Raw genomic sequence first — 22765 nt, 5'->3', positions numbered from 1 at the left:
AATTTCCTCCTATGTGTGATTTTCCAAGTATATGTGATTTAACCAAGTTCAACAAAAGCGCTTTTGTTAGAAATGACAGACACCTCATCCATCTCAAATTTTGATTACTTTTAGATATATTTTAAACATGAAAATAAAAGTCAAGGTTTCTTGACTTTTTTCCACCAGTAAAATATTTTTCAGCTCTTTATTCTTTGCGCACATACAAAAAGCTATTTATCACAGGGTTTTCAATTCTGATTTACCTTTGCTCAGGGTACTGTTATCTTTCATGAAATCGTACTTGTTAAAGTATAAATGTTCTAAGTCCTAGGGTGGCTACAAATGCAGTGATAAAAGTTGTAATGAGATTTCAATCATAGTTTATAAATCTTCCTTACTTAGAATGGACCTAGTGACCTTGTGGTTGATATCTTGCACTTTACATATGACAGACTTGAATCCCAGACTTATTAAATCATTTGTCCAAAGACACAGTTGGTGATGAAGTCAGGATTGGAAACTCATATCTCATGATTTACAAATTAACATTCTCTTCACCACACCACACTATTTAATACAAGAAGCACCCAAGATACTGGTACAAAAATAGTAAACTCGTGGAGTTTTCTACGCACATCCATTTTTTTCACTTAATATAATATAAATATAAAGATAACAAGTACACAAAAATAAATAGGATATTTACTGCAGAATTTTTGTAATTAGAAAATGGAAATAATCTAAATGTCCATCAATCTGGAATTGATCCATTCATAAGTAAATAAATAAGTAACTAAATTATGGTACATCTATCAATGAAGTACTATGCACCTATTAAACATTGAGATTGATCTATATGCTCAGATATGAAAAGGTAAATTAATAAGTGAAAAACAGCAAGGTACAAAAAAGTGTAATATTACGTCATTTCTATAAAAAATAAATATAAGAGGTGCCTGGCTGTTTCAGTCAGTAGAGCATGCAACTCTTGATCTTGAGATCATGAGTTCAAGCCCCATGTTGGGTCTAGAGCTTACTTTTTAAAATAATAAATAAATAAATAATATCTAGACTTGATAGGCATAAAATAATTATGAACTATAGCTAAGATACTTAACAAGGGTTATTATTTCTGGGAAATGGAAAGGGTAAAGAAAGAGAAACTCTTTTTCATTTTATACCCTTCTTTATGCTACTGTTGTAATAATTGTAATAGTAAATCAAGACCTATGCATCTAAAATTTCAATACATGAAAATGAAACTACATGTTGCTTATGAAGTCATACATATGTAATAAAAGTATAAAAGCAATTAGGGGGAGAAAGTGGTTATCTCTGGGGAAAGAGAGAGCTAAAAGATTTGGGGAAGGAGTATATATCTTTTAAAAGTATCTGAAGTAGGGCACCTGGGTGGCTCAGTTGGTTAAGCAACTGCCTTTGGCTCAGGTCATGATCCCAGAGTCCTGGGATCAAGTCCCACATTGGGCTCCCTGCTCAGCGGGGAGCCTGCTTCTCCCTCTGACCCTCTCCCCTCTCATGCTGTTTCTCTGTCTCTCTCTCTTTCTCTCAAATAAATAAATAAAATCTTTAAAAAAAAAGTATCTGAAGTAAATACAGCATAATAGTAAAACCTTAATAAAGCTGATGAGTCACAACTTGATAAATGATAAAGCTGATGCTAATTCTATTTTTTATATACTTACTTGCCTATTTGAAATATGTCATCATAATAAAATAAAGAATGGGAACCCAAGAGGTAAAGATTTTAAAGTAAATAATGAAAAAATAACCTGGTAAATTACTGAGTGATGTAAGTGAGCTGCAGAATTATATGTATAATTTAAAGTGAGTATGCACAATGCTCACACACACTCACACACGCACACTTCACATATACTTACATGTACATAGAAAAACTTTGAAAAGGATACATTTAATAGCAATCACTTCTTGGGAAATGCACTTGGGAAAAGGAGAGGTAGAGAAAGAATTTTTACTTTTGTTTTAAACATGTCTGCATTTAATTAATTGAATTAAAATTTTTTTTAAATGTGTGCATTTGATTTTTTCTATGAGCACATATTAGTTGTATAATTCAAAAATGAACATTTTTAAAAGTTAGAAGCACTGTACTAGTTTTACAATAATTTCATGATGTTTTAGTTAAATAGTAAATAAAGTCAATCATTGACCTAAATCTACATCTTCCTACTCCTTGCTTCCCAATGTGGTCCTGCAGCTACTGGATCAGGTTAAACTGGCCTGGTTTGTGAATTTGACAATCTCTAAATCTGAGAGGTCATGAATTCTAACTTTGTCCAGTTGATTTACTCTGTATCCCCAACACATAAGACATGCCTGGCACATGATGTGTTCAATCAATATCTACAGTTAGAATGATGATGACCTAGAGGCCTAAGGGGGAAAAAAGCTGAGCAAGTCCTAGAATTACGGAATTTAAGATCAAAGCCACCTTAGCATTCGTGGAGAAAATTCTCCTGGGTTCTACAACCCTGAGTAACAAAGGATATGTTTCACTTGAATATGCTCACTTGAAGTTCCATATGAGAACTCTTGAGGTAGGATTCTTTTTTCTGACTTAAGAAAAATACCTTTTCTTAAGAACACCTTCTTCCTAGGTGTTCAGGTTTTAACAGCTACAAAACATGGATAATGATTTGGTCCCAGGGAGTTTTGCAGCAATAACTCATCCTTTGAGAATCTCCACTCCATCTCAAGGACATGAGGCATGTGGCAGGTGTGGGATGTAATTAGGAAAAGGATCAGACACTACAGCTAAGTATGTCTGATTTTCCTCCCAACTCTGTCATCTCATACTGCACCACCAAATGTAAATCCAACAGAAGCAATTTCTAATCCCTACTAGAGTTACTAGAGTCTGTAGATGATTTTCTAAGGAAATACTTGATTTCCAGAGTAATCTCCTTATTTAGTGAAGAGTTTTGGAAGACATTTCTCATGACACAGTCAGAAATTTTTTAAATTGGTCCATATCCAATGTTGGCAAGGATGTGGGGCAATGGAACTGATGGGAATTTGGCTGTTTCTAGTAAAGTTGAATGTGGCCATACCAGAAATTCTCCACTGAAGTAAGCAACTCCTGCATATGTTCACTAGGTGCAAACATAAAACCAGGGGCTGGATGTTATTAGGAAAAATGTGCAAGAATATTATTGCAACATTGTTTACCATTTATGACAGCAAGACATTGGAAATAAATGTCCATCATTAGACCAAATCAACTGGAGTATATTTGTATAATAGAATAGTGAACATGAATAAACTACTTGCTATGTGCAGCAAAAGGGATAGATCGCAAAAACATAATGTTGATTGCGGGGGGGGGAAGTAAGTTAACAAAAGAAATAACAAGATTGTCCATTTGAGCAATACTCAAAAATGAACAAATCTAAAATTGTATGGTTTTGGGAAATACATTTAGGTGGCAAAACCATTTTCAAAATGAAAAGAAATGATAAACACAAAATTCCCAATGGTGGATATTGAGGGCCAGGGGGGAGGAAGAAGATTAGGGTGGGCAAAGGGGGTGCTTGAGTGATACTGGTTGCATTCTACTTTTAAAACTGGATGAAAAGAATTGGATGATAAATTCATGGTAGTCATTTCATTATTATTTAAAATGTACATATATATTGGACACCTGGGTGGCTCAGTCAGTTAAGCGCCTGCCTTCAGCTCAGGTCATGATCTCAGGGTCCTGGGATTGAGCCCCGCATTAGGCTCTCTGCTCAGTGGGGAGTCTCCTTCTCCCTCTCACTCTCCTCTCTCTCTCTCAAATAAATAAAGAAAATCTTTAAAAAAAAATAAAATAAAATGTACATGTTCATGGTAGTCATATGTACATGTTCAGTACAGACTCTTCCAAATGTATTATATACCTCACAATACATTTAAAAGGTGATACATAAAGCAGCTAAGTTGTTAGTTATTGATTTCAACAATAAATGTTCTGTATAACAACAATAATGGTGTTAACTGATATATAGCACCTTTAAAATTACAAAACGCCTGGGTGGGTCAGTTGGTTAAACGTAGGATTCTTGATTTCAGCGCCTGTCATAATCTCAAGGTTGTGAATGGAGCCCTGGGTTGGGCTCCTCGCTCAGCAGGGAGTCTGCTTGAGGATTCTCTCCCTCTCCTTCTACCCCTCCCCCTGCTCATGTGCTCTCTCTCTCTAAAATAAATAAATCTTTTCTAAAAATTACAAAATGCTTTCACATACACTATCTCATTTATTTCTCACAACAGTCTTGGCTGGTCTGTAGTATTATCCCCATTTTCAACAAAAATATGCTGAGATATGAAAAGATCTATTGATTTGTTCATTTAATAATTAAATGTCAGGAAGAGAACACCTTACATTTCTGATACCAACACAATAGCTGCCTATAATTTATATTTAAATGTTTGCATGTATTAGTAATACTATGTGTATGGTTGAATTATAGTAATGACTAACAATTATTGAATACTGAGTACTATTCTACATGCTTATGTGCATTATATCATTAATCCTCACAACACGTAGGTACTATTATTACCCTGCTTCTTTTACAGGTGAAGAAACTGACAAAGTGTGATTAACTAACTTGTCTACTGTCACAACTGGTAAACATAGATCTAAATGTCTCCAAGACCAGGTCCTTAACCAGCATGCAACTCCGCCTCTGTAATTTTTTTTTTTTAAAGATGGAGAAAGAGACAGGGAAGGGAGGGGCAGAAGGCGAGGGAGAAAGAGAATCTTAAGCAGGCTCCATGCTGAGCATGAGCCCAACGCAGGGCTTGATCTCACAACCCTGAGATCACAACCTGAGCCGAAATCAAGAGTCAGATGCTTAACCAACTGAGCCACCCAGGCGCCCCTGCCTCAGTAAGTTTTTCTTCTCCCTTCAACCTCTCCATCCAGTTAATGGGCAGAATATGCAAGACTTTTAGCAATTCCAGTAGATCCTCATTATTCATGAATTCTGTATTTGTGAATTAGCCTATTTGCCTAAATTTATTTGTAACCCCAAGATCAATATTCCCCAAACTTTCTACAGTCATTCTTGGACACACAGAGTGGCAGAAAATTTGACTCACTGGAAATGCACATATACAGCTGAGATTAAACAAGGTAGTGTTGTACCTTCTTGTTTCACCTCTCATACTTTATTTTTTTAAGATTTTATTTTTATTTGAGAGAGAGTGAGAGAGCAAGTACAAGCCGGGGGGTGGGGGGCGGTGCAGGGAGTGGGCAGAGGGAGAGGGAGAAGCAGGCTCCCCGCCCAGCAGGGAGCCCAAAGCCGGGTTTTTATTTATTTATTTGACACAGAGAGAGACAGCGAGGGAACACAAGCAGGGGGAGAGGGAGAGGGAGAAGCAGGCTTCCCGCTGAGCAGGGAGCCTGATTGGGGGCTCGATCCCAGGACCCTGAGATCATGATCTGAGCTGAAGGCAGACACTTAACTGACTGAGCCACCCAGGTGTCCCTCACCTCTCATATTTTAAACAAGTGCTCTTTGCAGTCAATGTAGTGCCAAGATTTTTGCATTTTTATGCTTTTTCTTGGTGATTTTTCTGTTTAAAATGGCCCCCAAGCAGAGCGCCTGGGTGGCTCAGTTGGTTAAATGTCTGCCTTCAGCTCAGGTCATGATCCCAGGGTCCTGGAATCGAGTGCCACATCAGGCTCCCTGCTCAGCAATGAGTCTGCTTCTCCCTCTGCCACTTCCCTCTACTTGTGTGCGCGCGCTCTCTCTCTCTCTCAAAAATAAATAAATAAAATCTTAAAAAAAAATAAATAAAATGAAATGGCCCCCAAGCATAGTGCAGAGGTGCTGTGTTATGTTCCTAAGTGCAAGAAGTCTGTGATGTGCCTTACAAAGAAAATATGCATGTTAGTCCCGCATGGGGCTCCCTGCTCGGCGGGGAGTCTCCTTCTCCCTCTGACCCTCTCCCATCTCATGCTCTCTCTCTCAAGTAAATAAATAAAATCTTTAAAAACAACAAAAAAAAGACACACATATAAAACAAGTTTATACAGTTGACCCTTGAACGACATGAGTTTGAACTGCTCAGGTCCATTTATAGTGGGTTTGGGTTTTTTTATAAATATAGTACAGTACTATAAATTTATTTTCTCATTCTTTTGATTTTCTTTTTAATATTTTATTTATTTGAGAGAGAGAGAGAGAGAAGGAGCAGGGGGAGCAGCAGAGGGAGAGGGAGAAGCAGATTCCCGCTGAGCAGGGAGTTGGATGACATGGGACTCCAGGATCATGACCTGAGCTGAAGGCAGATGCTTAACCGACTGAACCACTCAGGTGCCCCATCCGTATGATGTTCTTAATAACATTTTCTTTTCTCTAGCTTACTTTATTGTAAGAATACAGCATATAATACATATAACATACAAAATGTGTGTTAATCCACTATTATTGGTAAGGCTTCTGGTCAATGGTAGACTATTCACAGTTAAGTTTAGGGGAAATCAAATGTTATATGTGAATTTTTGACTTTGTGGAGGGTCAGCACTCCTAACTCCCTTGGTGTTCGAGGGTCAACTTACAGTGATCAGTTGACCAAAACACTACGACCAAATGGCAGAACCTAAATCTGTATTTACCCTAGCAGCAATGGTTCAGTACCTGCCAATTCAGTGTTCTTGGTGATTTTGTGGAGCATAAACTACCATGAATACTGAGAAAATAGAGCATTCATGCGGGAGCAAGTTGCCTAAGAGGATAGGCTTTGGAGGCTAGCTGTCTGGTTCTAACTTTGCCTTTTACATAGTGGTGTGAACATGGATAACTCGTTAGCCTCTTTGCAACTCAGTGTCCCTTTTGACAATGAGATACTAATATTAGTACCTATCTCATCACTGGGGAGTTGGGAGAGCTAAATAACATGCAACCAATGAAGTGCTTAACACAGTGTCTGGTAGATAAGCTCTCAGTGTGTAAGTTATTACTATTATTGATATGAATTTACATTTGAAACAAGAGTTACCATGTTCATTTAGGTAAAGATAAGCACTGACACATGGATTTCAGTATTTCAGAAGCTACACAACAGAGAACATAGTTACTAAAATGGAGTAACCAGGGCGCCTGGATGGCTTAGTCGTTAAGCGTCTGCCTTCGGCTCAGGTCATGATCCCAGGGTCCTGGGATCAAGCCCGGCATCGGGCTCCCTGCTCAGGGGCAAGCCTGCTTCTCCCTCTCCCTCTCCCCCTGCTTGTGTTCCCTCTCTCGCTGTCTCTCTCTGTGTCAAATAAATAAATAAAATATTTTTAAAAAATAAAAAAATTAGGGGCGCCTGGGTGGCTCAGTCATTAAGTGTCTGCCTTCGGCTCAGGTCATGATCCCAGGGTCCTGGGATCGAGCCCCGCATTGGGCTCCCTGCTCCGAGGGAAGCCTACTTCTCCCTCTCCCACTCCCCCACTTGTGTTTCCTCTCTCACTGTCTCTCTCCCTCTGTCAAATAAATAAAATAAAATCTTTAAAAATAAAATAAAATAAATAAAATGGAGTTACCATTCTACCACCATTTTTCCCTCAGTGGCTGGCAAATGTGGCAAATAGGGCACCCGGGTGGCTCAGTCGGTTGGGCATCTGCCTTCGGCTCAGGTCATGATCCCAGGGTCCTGGGATTGAGCCCCACATCGGGCTCCCTGCTCTGCAGGGAGTCTGCTTCTCCCTCTCACACTCCCCCTGCTTGTGCTCTCTCTCCTTCTGTCAAATAAATAAATAAAATCTTTAAAAATAAATAAATAAAATAAATTTTTAAAAATGTGGCAAATATATAAGGAACATCTCATCTGAAATGACCACGTGTGATATTGTGATTTATAATAAGAAATATATATCTTGATCTCTGCCCCCAGTTCTTTACACAGAGCTCCTAAAACCCTTGTAAATTCTTAAGTGATAAGAGCATTAGGAACATTTGTTCTGTATATTTGGTCTCTGAACCGGACTCCTGACACAGGGGTCCTGAAATTCTTGTAATCTCCTGGGTGACAGGAGTCTCTTTTGTTTTATGAGGCAGCTCTGGGTAGGCTCCCAGATGGCTCCTGGATGAGGGTTCTGGAGAGACAAAGCCATGATTCGAAGCTTGAAATTTTCAGCCCCATCCCCCATTCTCTTGAGAAGGTAGAAGAGTAGGAAAAGGAGTTAGTAATTGATCACGCCTGTGTGCAGAGAATGCCATAAAAATCCCCAAAGCAGGAGATTCGAAGAGCTTCCAGGCTGGTGAGCACAACCACACTGGGAGAGTAACCCATCCCACCGCATCAGGGGCAAAATTCCTGCACTGCCGCACTTCATAGGGCCCTCACCTATGTATCTCTTCATCTAGGTGTACATATGTATCCTTTCTTGTGTCCTTTAATAAACTGGTAAACATAGGTAAGTGTTTCCCTGAGTTCTGTGAGCCACTCTAGTAAACAATGCAACCCAAGGGGGAGGAGGTCATGGGAACCTCCAATTTGTAGCCACGAGGCACAAAGGTTGTGAGTAACCTGGGGACCTACCACTTGCCATTAGCCCCTGAAGTGAAGAGCAGTCCTGTGGGACTCAGCCCTTAATCTGTGGGATGAAACACTAGCTCCGGGAAGATAGTGTGGAATTGAGTTATACTGACACCAGCTAGTCTCACAGAATTGTTTGATGCGGGAAGAAAAAAAAAAGAAAAGCCCACAGGCGTGGTAACCAGAAGTGTCAGAAGTGAAATGTCAGCTGTATGAAGGAGGTACACAGAAGAGGGAGAGGGTTTTGGGGGGTTTTTTTCCCTACCAGAGGGGAACACTAGGTGGTTTCCCAACACAGTAGCACCATCTTCTGTTGCCTTTCAGTGAAAATGAAATAGGGAAAAAAAGAGGAAGAAGAAAAGAAATGGAGAAGACATTTTCTTTTTTTTTTTTTTAATTATTATGTTCAATTAGCCAACATATAGTCCACCATTAGTTTTTGATGTGGTGTTCAACAGTTCATCAGTTGAGTGTAACACCCAGTGCTCATCACAACACATGCCCTCCCTGAAGCCCAACAGCATTTTCTAAATAAAGCACAAGTAGGATAACTAACCTACAAAATCCACCAAAATTTACTCAAAAATTATGTAGACTTACATTTATGAGCGCTATCGGTTCCTCAATAGTCCCCACCAAAAAACGTTCCTATGGCTTCTCATCAGGTTAGATAAGCACAAACCGAAAGCTTGTCCCCTTGTCCACTTTCAGTTTCACAGAATGAGAGCCCCAAAGGGTGTTCATGAAAAATGTGCCTGGACTCTGTTTCCTCCCCCTTCAATCTCCCTCCCTTGGCTATCCTAGGTACATACTATAATAGAAAAATAATAACCAGGGGCACCTGGGTGGCTCAGTCATTAAGCGTCTGCCTTCGGCTCAGGTCATGATCCCAGGATCGGGCTCCCTGCTCTGCGGGGGGGCCAGCTCTCCCTCTCTCACTCCCACTGCTTGTGTTCCCTCCCTCACTGTGTCTCTCTCTGTCAAATAAATAAATAAAATCTTAAAAAATAATAATAATAACCAATAAATCAATAGAAGAAACATTTACTTTTCTTTAAACCGCTCAGATCTGAATGATTTATCATGCCAAATTTGACTGACTTCTTTCAAGATCCAGGCATACATGCATCAGATACTTGCCATTTTGATGGGCTTAACAGTTTTTTGCTTTGTTTTATTTACTGTTCAACTGAATTGCTTCCCTTTCTGGGTGACTTTGTTCTTCAATTTGTATTCCTTCTTGGTTCTACTATAACTATGCATAATTAGGCAGTTATGCAATAGGAAGAAGGGAGTACATCTAATCTACATTCCTGGAGGGCCACGGGTTACGATTTGATTTGACAGAAAGGACATGACTTAACAATGGGAAAAGAACATTCCGTAAGTTATTTGTTACATGTCCAAGATGGGAGAATGGTTGTGATATAATAGGCAAAACTGGAAGCCACATAATTTTTTGGCATATTAATTGCTAACATTTATTGAGTCCTTATGTGCCAACACTCTTTCAAGTACTTGGCATGTATTTATTAACTCCTAACAATCCTACAGAGTACAGTGAATATTCCTCCAAATCAGTCATTGCCCAGCCAGGAAAATAGAAACCATTGTAGGTACGTCAAACAGGGTATTTAATATAAGGACTTGGGTACACAAGTGTTGGAAGGGCTAGAGGAATACAAGAGAAGGAGATGATATTACTGCAGGAGGCTGCTTCCCTAGAATTGGAGAAGCATGTCACCTAGAACGGGCAAGGATGCACTTGTCTTTGAGGCTGAGGGTTCCTGTTGCTGTATCACAGGCATCTGGGAACTCACAGGCCTGTGAAACCAGTAATCCTGCCAGAGCCCACAGGGGCCAGCAGCTGCCTCAGCCACCCGGCCCATCTCCTTCGCAGGAGTCTCCACAGTTATCTTCTGCTACAGGAGCCAGAAGCTAAAGGATTCCCTTTTCAATCAATCTCTTTCTGTGTGTGTGTGTGTGTGTGCGCGCACGCATGTATAATATATTTATATCTATATATACTATATATAGATACATAGTTTTAATGTTTAGTCTATTTTACAGTTTTTGTTCTTTTTACTTTTAAAATAGATTTGCGGGCCGCCTGGTGGCTCAGTCGGTGAAGCCTCCGACTCTTGATTTCAGCTCAGGTCCTGATCTCAGTCAGTGGAGCATGCGGCCCTTGATCTCCTCCTGGTTGTGAGTTTGAGTTCAAGCCCCACGTTGGGCTTAGAGATTACTTAATAAATAAATTAAATAAACAAAACAGCTTTGCAATCTTTGTGAACAAACTAAGTTCCAGAATCAAATGCAATGGTTCCCTTTACTTTTCACCGTCCAATAACACATGAGCGTGCCCCTCTGGCGGAGTCCACTTGGAATTCCACTGGAGAGAAGGTCTAGGACATGTGGTGCCCAGGCTTCCAATAGAGAGATAATAAGGAAGGATGGTAATGGGCTTAAGTTCAATAGATAAGATCCAACACAGTCCCCGTTTTGCAGGTGAGGAAATGAAAACACAGGGTTTAAATAATTTCTGTACAATCCCACAATGAAGTGGTAGAGCTGGGATTCAAACTCAGTTTTCATCAAAGTCCTTAAGGGCAGAAATTTTTGTTGCATATTTATTTTTAATTCTCTCAGACAAAGCAGGTTAGAGATTCTATGATTCTGAAGTTTTTAATTTGGCCAGGTGACTACAAATTGCCATCACTGAAAACGTAGAATTAATCAGTAGCTCATAAAGCTCATGACTGACTTTGTAATATATATTCAAAATTTCTTTCTAGAGCATCTAATTTTGCTTAGACGTTTATAATTTAGATATTCAAAAAGAACAAAACATGGGGGCCTGGGTGGTTCAGTCAGTTAAGCCACTGAATCTTGATTCTGGCTCAGGTCATGATCTCAGGGTCCTGAAATCAAGCCCTGGGTTGGGCTCTGTGCTCAGTGGGGAGTCTGCTTGTCCCTCTCCCTCTGCCCCTTCTTCTGCTCATGTTCAATCTCTCAATCTCTCAAATAAATAAAATGTTAAAGAAAAACAAGGAACAAAACAGAAGATAACCACATAAATCTCACCAAATTTTCAACATTACACCACAAAACAGCTAGTACTTTATAAGAAGGGACAGAAGTCATCCAGAAGCAGGAGTACTATTTACAAGATGTTTTCAATAATTTCCTTCCTGATCTGAAATCTAAAGATCACAGCTGGAAGTTCTCTACCTGGTTTTAATTGCTTTATAATCTTTAGAAGGACAGGAGCCAGTGAAACTGAATCCACTTGAGAAACAACCTTAAAGACTCTTTATTCTTTGAATTATATTCAAAAGTCAACAAACTTTTCAACTACATATTCATCCATTCATTCATTCATTCATTCATTCATGCCCTAAACATGTGTTATACCAAGAATGTAGCAGGCACTGGACATAGAAACAAAGTCATGACCTCATAGGGCAGAGAAACAGATAAAATGTTATTTTTTCTGCACCACCAGGGCCTGTAAAATTTCTACCCATCTTTAAAGCCTAGCTCAAGTGCTACCTCTTCAGTGCACCTGTTTGCCTTTGTAAGAATTATATTGTGAGAAGTAGCCTTTCTCTCTTCCATGTTTCTGGACACATTGGGAACCTTCCAGCAGCCCTTATTATTTTTTTTTTTACCAGATAAAAAATTTTCTTTTTTTTATAGAAAGATTTTTAAAAATATTTTTTATTAACATATAATATATTATTTGTTTCAGGGGTACAGGTCTGTGATTCATCAGTCTTACACAATTCACAGCGCTCACCATAGCACATACCCTCCCCAATGTCCATCACCCAGCCACCCCATCCTGCCCACCTCCCTCCACTCCAGCAACCCTCAGTTTGTTTCCTGAGATTAAGAGTCTGTTACGGTTTATCTCCCTCTCTGGTTTCGTCTTGTGCCATTTTTTTCCTCTCTTCCCCTATGATCCTCTGCCTTGTTTCTCAAATTCCACATATGAGGGAGATCATATGATATTGTCTTTCTCTGAATGACTTATTTCACTTAGCATAATGCCCTCTAGTTCCATCCATATCGTTGCATATAGCAAGATTTCATTTTTTGACGGCTGCATAATATTCCATGGTATATATATACCACATCTTCTTTATCCATTCATCTGTCGACAGACATCTAAGCTCTTTCCATAGTTTGGCTATTGTGGACATTGCTGCTATAAACACTGGGGTGCACATGCCTTTCAGATCACTACATGTGTATCTTTAGGGTAAATACCCAGTAGCGCAATTGCTGGGTCATAGGGTAGCTCTATTTTCAACTTTTTGAGGAACCTCCATACTGTTTTCCAGAGTAACCCAGCAGCCCTTATTATGTTATAATGATGTACATCTCTCATTTCTTCTGTATCTCCTACAGCACAAAGCGTAGTGTCTGTAGGAGGAGTAGAGTACATGTTTATGATACTGAACTTAATGATAAAGACCTTATCTTTTGCAAGCGGAAAAGATGTTCTCACCACTGTTAGTGGAAGTATAAATTGATGGAATCTCTTTAGTAGGAAATTATATATCTTTCAAAAATGTAAATGCACATACTCTTAGATTTAGCAATTTAACTCTAGGAACCTATTCTACAGAAATATTCATAGATGTGTAAAATACAAAAGTACTCATTGGAGCATTGCTTGTAACTGCTTTAAAAGTTGATAAAAACAGAGCACATGGGTGACTCAGTCATTGAGCGTCTGACTCTTCATTTCAGCTCAGGTCATGATCTCAGGGTCGTGAGATCGAGCCCTGCATAGGGCTCTGCGCTCAGCAGCTAGTCTGCTTGAGATTCTCTCTCCCTCTCCCTTTCCCTCTGCCCCTCTCTCTCTCTAAAATAAATAAATCTTTAAAAAAATATTGATAAAAATAGACTATCCATCAACAGAGGAATAATTGATTAAATGGCATAATATGGAGCAATTTAAAAAGTATGATGTGAACTACTATGTCCTGATATGAAAAGATAACTAGAAAAAGCATAAGACAACATGTGGAATGAAATTGCATTTATATTTATGAAAGAGATTACCTCCAGGGAGTAAAAATAGGATAGCTAGGCGTTCTGGAAATTTTGGTGTTCATTTTAGTCCTTCTATATTTAAGGGTTTTTTTAACATGGGAGTGAATTATTTTATGTATATATGTAGATATATATAAAATGTGGATATACACACACATGATAATACTATCTTTTGTATGCTTAGTATTTGTGCTTTCTGAATACCTTCATTATTCCATGTTTCCAAATACTAGATAAAAAAACAGGACATAATTAATAGAATTATATGCACTAACATGGAAATATGTTCTGACATATTGTTAAGCAAAAAAAGCAGGTCATAAAATCACATGTAAATTATAATCCCATTTTTGTTTGAAACTACCTTTTTAAAAGATATGTGTTACACTTAGAACAAATTTACAAAGAATGAATGCTAACCTATTAAGACTAGTTACTTCCAGGCAGTGGAATTTGAAATAAAAATTTTCATTCTTTTACCCTTTATACTTTTGTATTATTTCAATTAATCTTTCTTATATGTACTACTCCTGTCATTAGATAACAATGGACATCAATCAGTCAACCAATCACTCTCAACTCTGATCATTTTTCTGGGCTCTTTCTGCCTTAAAAAATAGTTCATGGTGATTTCTCTGCAAACAAGAGAAGGAGCAGATATTGTTTGGACAATAAGTTGATTAATATGGACTGAAGCCTTTACCCCAGGCAACAGTGTTCAAATACATTTGACCCACGTGAATTTTATTTCATATGCATATGTGTAAAAGAATAATGTGAGTGAGAATTCTTTAAGAGGTATACTTCAAGCAGCAATCATTGCTTCAATCTTCTACATTCCTTCCTGATGAAACAATCTAATTGATTGACTATTCTGCCCATCCCCAATACCTGAAGCATTCTCCCACAGACCTGCCTCTCATTTTGCTCCACTTAAAAACTCTAAACAGCATGTGAGCTTCTCTTATCTATAGAAGTCTTTAAGGACCTGCTCAAGGGCGCCTGGGTGGCTCAGTCGGTTAAGTGTCCAACTCTTGGTTCCAGCTCAGGTCAAGATCTCAGGGTCATGAGATTGAGACCTGTGTCAGGCTCCATGCTGAGCATGGAGTCTGCTTGGGATTCTCTCTCTCCCTCTGCCCCTCCCCCTGTTCAAGCTCGCTCTCTCTCTCCAATGAAATAAATAAATAAAATCTTTTTAAAAAGGGGCGCCTGGGTGGCTCGGTCGTTAAGCATCTACCTTTGGCTCCTGTCATGATCCCAGGGTCCTGGGTTGGACTCCCTGCTCAGCAGGGAGCCTGTGTCTCCCTCTCCCTCTGCCTGCCGCTTCCCCTGTTTGTGCTCTCTCGTGCTCTCTCTGTCAAATAAATAAATAAATAAAATCTTTAAAAAATAATTAAATAAATAAAAATATTTTTTAAAAATTTAAATCTTTAAAAAAAAAATTCTTTAAGGACCTGCCCAGATCTTACTTCTACCTTAAGACTGTCTTAGTTTGCCTCAGGCTAAATGTAGCCTTCCCTGTTATGTTCTATTTTACTTCTTTTTTTTTTTTAAAGATTTTATTTATTTATTTGACAGAGAGAGAGACAGCGAGAGCAGGAACACAAGCAGGGCGAGTGGGAGAGGGAGAAGCAGACTCCCTGCTGAGCAGAGAGCCCGATGCGGGGCTCGATCCCAGGACGCTGGGATCTCTACTATTTTACTTCTATTGGTACTTCTGCCATTGTAGTCTCAGTTGTATCATAGGCGTTTTTTTTGTGGGTGTAGGGGTGCATACTCCTACTGTATTGTGAATCTCTCAACATTAGAATATAGCTTAATTAGGGGCACCTGGGTGGCTCAGTCGTTAAGTGTCTGCCTTCGGCTCAAGTCATGATCCCAGGGTTCTGGGATTGAGCCCCGCATCGGGCTCCCTGCTCAGCGGGAAGCCTGCTTCTCTCCCACTTATCCTGCTTGTGTTCTCTCTCTGGCTGTCTCTCTCTGTCAAATAAATAAATAAAATCTTTTTAAAAAATTAAAAAAAAAGAATATAGCTTAATTAATCTGATTCTCGTATGGCATGTTTCTTTACATATAGTAAGCATTTAAGAGATGCTGTTTGAGATTCTTACCTGGGATTGTGCAGGTCATGCATCCCAGCCACTCAGCACCTCCACCCTCACATTACATAGGGTCATTTGTGTGCATTTCTAAAATGCAAGCAAAAACCTATCAAGTGTGAAGCTTATGTACAGAAGTACTCTCTCCTTAGCCATAGTCTGTGTCCTGCAGAAAACATCCGAGAATTATGCCCTCCCACTTCTGCTTTTTTTTACTTTTCTTATCTGAAACAGAGGAGTGACTCACTTCAAAACTCATCCTGTAAAGTCAGATAGCAGTCAAAAGCGTGGAGTTTCATCTATCATCGTCAGAAACGAAGAAAGAGGGAAGAGAAAGCGTTCAGCAGATTTCCTAAAGATACTTCATAACTTGATTGTGGGTAAGTGTGAGAACCACACAGGATTTGTGGGGACCTCCAGACTGGTGCTGAGGTCTTCAGCTACTGTCTCAGGTTTTTGGTAAGAAAACCTACATCCACCTGATAACTCGTGCTACTTCTGCTTATTACCGATAATGGTTTGAGGGTCATTATCTTCTCTTCCCCACATTCCTTCCCCAACTTTTATTTCTATTGTTTTATCCCCACATCCACCTTTCTTTTTCTAAATATCCCACATTCTATTTATCTTCATTCTTCATATTTTCATTCTAGAACTAACAGTGAATTTTCATGCCATTTTTTTCTCTCTTAAATTGACTATGTTTCTGAACTTTGATTCCAGCTTTTCACAATAGTTTCGCTTTTCAAATCAGTTGCCTTTATGTATATATATTTTTTCTCATTCCATTTTCCTCTTTTTTTTTCTTTTATTCTTTTGCTTATTCCTTATTGTTACTCTGTTGCCCTATCGTTAGTATTTGATTCTGGAATCTACTTTCTTTTCCTGTTATAACTGAACTTTAGTTTCAGGATTTTCTTTATCCTTTTAATTACTCTTGGCCAATTTAGTATTGAAAACTAAAAAAGGAAGAAGAGAGAAAAGAAAGAAAGAAAGAAAGAAAGGATTCTACCAATCTTAAATGTAGAGGTATCTTTCAGCCAAAACACTTGGAGAAATGTAAAAAGTGATCTTGTTCATTCTGAAAGGGTTTTAAGACTGATTCATACATACTTTCATTTCAAGACAGATGATATGTGATATTTAAAATATAGCTCACACCAATGACTCTATTTATATTGGAATTTTACTCTTTTCAATATTTTTTTTTAAGATTTATTTATTTATTTTAGAGAGAAGGAGAGAGAGCACAAGGTGGGGTGGGCAGAGGCACAGGGAGAGAATCTCCAGCAGACTCTGTGCTGAGAACAGAGCCCAACCCGGGGCTCAATCCTAAGACCCTAAGATCATGACCTGAGCCAAAATCAGAGTCAGTCACTTAACAGACTGAGCCACCCAAGCACCCCTCTTTTCAGTCTTTATTACTTCAGTCTGTACAGTTCTCCGTATTCTTTCCCTTTATTAACAATACCAAAGCCTGGGGGCATCCGGGTGGCTCAGTCATTAAGCATCTGCCTTCGGCTCAGGTCATCATTCCAGGGTCCTGGGATCGAGCCCCGCATCGGGCTCCCTGCTCAGCGGGAAGCCTGCTTCTCCCTCTCCCACTCCCCCTGCTTGTGTTCCCTCTCTCGCTGTGCCTCTCTCTGTCAGATAAATAAATAAAATCTTTAAAAAAAAATACCAAAGCCTTTTTAGTTCTGTGATTCTTTGTAGTAGAAAGAGTATTGGCATGACAGACATTGGACTTAAGATCTTAGAACCCTCCTACTTGGTGAATATGTGACAGTCCCTAATTTGCTGAGTTTCCATGTCAAAAACTGTAAAATAAAACTAGAGACAAGGAGAGATAATTGCTATGTTTCCTTTTAGTCCTAGCTTCTCTGATCTATCCTTCCCTCAATATTTTATGGATCTCCACATGACTACATGTATTGGAGCAGGACAGTGGATCAGGGTAGCTGCCGTGCACAGCAAAGAAAGGATCCTGATAGGACTTGAATATTTGAGTGAATAAGGCTACAGAGAAGGAGAAGGAGCCACTTCTTCTTTTTTATTATTTTGTTGACTCAGTTATTTTAACTTCTGCTAATCATGTAAGACCCTACGACAGCATTTGGTTAGCTCAGCAGAACTAATTCCAAGTCACGAAAATATTTTGGGACTCTATGAAAGGAAACACAAAATGCTATTATAGCCAGTAAGCATTGGAAACTGGAAAACAACAGGGAAGTTAGAAGAGACAGCATCTTTAATGGATTAAACGGAAAAGAAAAAGAATTTTAAAATTAGTTGAAAACTGGGCGCCTGGGTGGCTCAGTTGGTTAAGCGACTGCCTTCGGCTCAGGTCATGATCCTGGAGTCCCGGGATCGAGTCCCGCATCGGGCTCCCTGCTCGGCAGGGAGTCTGCTTCTCCCTCTGACCCTCCTCCCTCTCATGCTCTCTGTCTCTCATTCTCTCTGTCTCAAATAAATAAATAAATAAAATCTTTAAAAAAAAAAAAAAAAAAAAAAAAATTTAAAAAAAAAAAAAAAAAAAAAAAAAAAAAAAAAAAAAAAAAAATTAGTTGAAAACTAAACCCCCCAAATGAACATCCATCCACTGAAGTAATCTTTGATCTTTATGTCATATAGGGCATTGTGCTAACTTCAGTAGAACAAGCACTTAAGAACAAGACTCATTTTTACTATCATGAAATTTAAGGCCAGAATAATAGATAAAACAGCCATGATAATAATTATAATACAAGACAAAATGCATCACTGCACAGAGAATATGAAAGGAGGTTCAACACATATACACACAAATTTAAGAGGTTAAAGAACTAATTTCTGATTGAGACTATAAGAAGAGATTTCAAGGAAGAATAATATTTGAGCTTGTTTTGAAGAATGGCTAGGATTTCAAGAGGCAGAGATTAAGGATGCAGGACAAAGGAGGTTAAGGTGAAGGACGTAATTCCAGACAGAAGTAAACAGCATTAGCCAGAATAGTGAATTGTTCAAGAAAGTTATAAGGTAGGGTGCATTTACGGGAGTCTTTGGAATTAGGGGAGGGTAATGTCACAGAGGCCAAGAACATGTAGTGGTGGATGCAGACAGCGAGAACGATGTTTGGATTTGTTAGTTAGAGGTAATTTTAGCGCTGTGATGGGGCAGAAGACAAATTACAAGGGGTTAAAACATTACAAATTACAAAGGGTAAAAAGTGAGTGGTGAGAACAACAGACCCTGAAACAAGCTAGCATCCTTGAAAAAGACAAACTATGCTAAAAAGAGAGAGAGAGAGAGACTTAAGAAACATAACGTTCCGATGCAAAGTGTGATCCTAGACTGGCTATAACTGTGGACAAATCAGCTATAGAAGATGTTTTGGGGACGGTTGGAAAAAAACTAGATGAAGACTGAGTATTCCTTAAGGTACAATCTTACTGCATAATGTGGAGACTAGCTGAGAAAGGAAAGCAGTTTATACAACAATATCCATGCCAGTTCATAGCAGCATTATTCCCAAGAGCTAAAAGATGAAAGCAATTCAGATGTCCATCAAGAGATGAGTGGATAAACAAAATGTGGTGTTTACATACAATGGAATATTATTTAGCCTTAAAAAGGAAAGACATTCTGACATATGCTACAACATGGATGAGCCTTGCGAACATTATGCTGAATGAAATAAGCCAGACACCAGAAGACAAATGTATGATTTCCATTTATATGAGATGTCTAGAGTAGTCAAATACATAGTAACAGAAAGTAGCATGGTGGTTTGTCAGGGGCTGAGGGAAGAGGGAAGTGGGGAGCTGTTGTCTAATAGAATTAGAGTTTCAGTTTTACAAGGTGAAAAAGTGGTAGAGATTAATTGTACAATAATGTGAATATACTTAACACTGCTGAACTTTACACTTAAAAAATGGTTAGAATGGTAAATTTTGTGTTATGTGTATTTTACCATAATTAAAGAATTTTTAAATATGCACAGAATAATCAAATTTTGTGACATTTTGATCAAGAAAAACATGCATGCATATATACACATATGTATATATATGAATATATGTGTATATATTTATGAATAACACTGAAAAAACAAACAAGAAAGAAATGATGGGTGATGAGGGACTCAATGCTGAGAGGGTAAACAACTCTTGAGAAATCTGAAAGCAAAAGGAAAAGATGAGGTTGTATGTAAAGATATAACTGGGGGCGCCTAGGTAGCTCAGTCAGTCTTCTTGCTCAGGGCAAACCTGTTTCTCCCTCTGCCTGCCACTCCCCCTGTTTGTGCACATGCGCTCTCTCTCTCTCTGTCAAATAAATAAATAATCTTTAAAACCAAAACAAAACAAACCAAATAAGCTAAATGGACAAACAATAACTTCTAGACCAGAGGTTCCCAGCTTTAGATCCATGAAAGGGCTTTATGAAGCTCCATCACCACTCAAATGGTATGTAAGATTTTAAGTTTACATATTCTCGTTTCTATGAGGGCAGAAGGTCCATCCATTCCCTCCACCAGATTTTCAAATGACTCACTACACAAAAAAAGGTGTAGACCCAGTTATGTCTTTATTTTCTTTAAAAAAGATTTTATTTATTTGAAAGAGACAGATAGCGAGAGAGAGCATGAGCAAGGAGGAGAGGGAGAAGCAGACTCCCTGTTGAGCAGGGAGCCCGATGTGGGGCTGGATCCCAGGACCCCGGGATCATGACCCGAGCCGAAAGCAGACCTTAACCAACTGAGCCACCCAGGCGCCCCACTTACTTGTTTTTAATAGGGAACACCGGGTGAGGAAAGGAACCAGTGCAGACTGAGACACTGGAAGTGCAAGAAAGAGGAGAAATATACACTGATAGGGACTTCCAAATGAAATTATGATTTCGATACACATTTAAATTGATATGGCAGATTTTAACAATCACAGAATGTTTCTGTGTGGTCCATTGTGAAGTGAAGGAACACAAACTAAAACAGGGGCCTTTGGGGGCGCCTGGGTGGCTCAGTCAGTTAAGCATCTGCCTTCAGCTTGGGTCATGATCCCGGGGTCCTGGGGTCGAGTCCCGCCTCGGGCTCCCTGCTTGACAGAGAGTCTGCTTCTCCCTCTTCCTCTACCCCTGCCTGTGCCGCTCTCTCTCTCTCTGACAAATAAATAAATAAAATCTATAAAAAAACCCAAACAAACGGGCCTTTCTAGTTCTACAGAGGGTTATAATTCTAAGGATATGCTTTTTAAAAAAAAATAAAAAGATAGTTTTAATATTTTTGTTTATATTTTTATAGAAGTTTAGCAATGGAGCCTTTCTCCGCTGATAACAATTCAACTGACCTACCCTCACAGCCCTGGTATGAACCCCAAGTCATTCTCTCCATGATCATTCTCAGCCTCACTTTCTTATTGGGAGTGCCAGGCAATGGCCTAGTGCTGTGGGTGGCTGGCCTAAAGATGCAACGGACAGTGAACACGGTTTGGTTTCTCCATCTCACACTGGCGGACTTCCTCTGCTGCCTCTCCTTGCCCTTCTCCCTGGCTCACTTGGCTCTCCAAGGACACTGGCCCTATGGCTGGCTCCTATGCAAGCTCATCCCCTCCATCATCCTCCTCAACATGTTTGCCAGTGTCTTCCTGCTGACTGCCATTAGCCTGGATCGTTGTCTCTTGGTCCTCAAGCCAATCTGGTGCCAGAATCACCGCAATGTGGGGACAGCCTCTGCTATCTGTGGATGTATATGGGTGGTGGCTTTTGTAATGTGTACACCTGTGTTCATGTACCGGGAAACATTCGCCGTAGACAACCATTATATGTGTGGCTACAATTTTGGTCTCTACAGCTCATTAGGTTATTCAGACTTCACCACTGATCTCCTGGAAAATGGGTCTCTTGACAACTCCATTGTTCAGATGCCTGGAGAAATGGATGATAGATTAGAGTCTTTCCCTTTACAAACAAATGATCTTCCTTGGACAGCCACCACTATCCTCTATTCTCAAACATTTCAAAGACCTTCTGGAGAGTCACTCCCTATGGATTCAGCTAAATTATTTAGTCAACATCCATATTATAATTTATTTAAACCTCCTGATGGGGTCTCATCTATAATCCCCAGTGGGTTTCCCATTGAAGATCACAGAATTGACCCACCAGATAACTCTGATACTTTTCTCTCTACTGACGTAGAGCTTTACTCTGGTACTTCCACCAATTACTTATATGCATACGAGCTATCCCAAGATTTCCAGGATGAATACTTAGGCCAGTTTTCATATGACAATCAAGTACAAACACCCCTGATGGCAATAACCATCACTAGGCTAGTGGTGGGTTTCCTTCTGCCCTTTATTGTTATGGTGACCTGTTATGGCCTCATTATCTTCCGAATGCGACGGGGCCGCTTCACCAAGACTCGGATCAAAACCTTGCGAGTGGCCATGGCTGTGGTGGTTGTCTTCTGTGTCTGCTGGGCTCCATACCACGTTGTTGGAGTCCTATCATTGTTTTTTGGCCCAGAAACTCCCTTTGGAGAAGCTCTGCTGCCTTGGGACCACGTGTCCATTGCTCTAGCATCTGCCAATAGTTGCTTTAATCCCTTCCTCTATGCCCTCCTAGGAAGAGATTTCAGGAAGAAAGCAAAGCAGTCCATGAAGGGCATTCTGGAGGCAGCTTTCACTGAAGACCTCACACACTCTACCAGCTGTCCCCAAAGCAAAGTCTTTTTGGAAAGAAACAGTATCAGTACAACTGTGTGACGATATGGAGCAGTTGACCCAAGCTGAGGTTCTTAGGTATTCACCCAGTGCAACATGTTTCTGAAACAACGAGGGATATCATGAGCAGGAGATTTCAGAAATCATCAAAGAAGCAATCCATAGGTTCTCAAAGTGTGGTCCAAGCCCAGTGGCATCAGTGTCACCTGGTAACGTGTTAGAATCACCTAGAAACTTGCTGAGTCAGAATCTCTGGGGGTGGGCCCCAGCAAGTGTCTTAACAAACGCTCTTGTTTCTAATAAATGCTAAATCAGAGAATCATTGTATAGTCTACTTTTATCCCAAACTAAGCCGATGAGATCAGTGAGAAC

The 22765-nt window shown here is 39.5% G+C and overlaps 1 protein-coding gene across 1 annotated transcript; it reads left to right on the top strand.

Moving 5' to 3' along the window:
• The first annotated feature begins 16028 nt into the window (after window positions 1-16028).
• Window positions 16029-22765, top strand: C3AR1 (complement C3a receptor 1). The gene is made up of 2 exons (XM_021690644.1): window positions 16029-16075; window positions 20971-22765. Exon 2 carries the CDS (start codon window positions 20981-20983, stop codon window positions 22433-22435), a length of 1455 nt encoding a protein of 484 aa, XP_021546319.1. The 5' UTR covers window positions 16029-16075; window positions 20971-20980; the 3' UTR covers window positions 22436-22765.

The sequence above is a fragment of the Neomonachus schauinslandi genome, chromosome 5, assembly GCF_002201575.2.
Source record: "Neomonachus schauinslandi chromosome 5, ASM220157v2, whole genome shotgun sequence".
Taxonomy (NCBI): domain Eukaryota; kingdom Metazoa; phylum Chordata; class Mammalia; order Carnivora; family Phocidae; genus Neomonachus; species Neomonachus schauinslandi.
The sequence above is the reverse complement of the archived record's forward strand: the minus strand, read 5'-3'. Positions and strand labels throughout refer to the sequence as shown.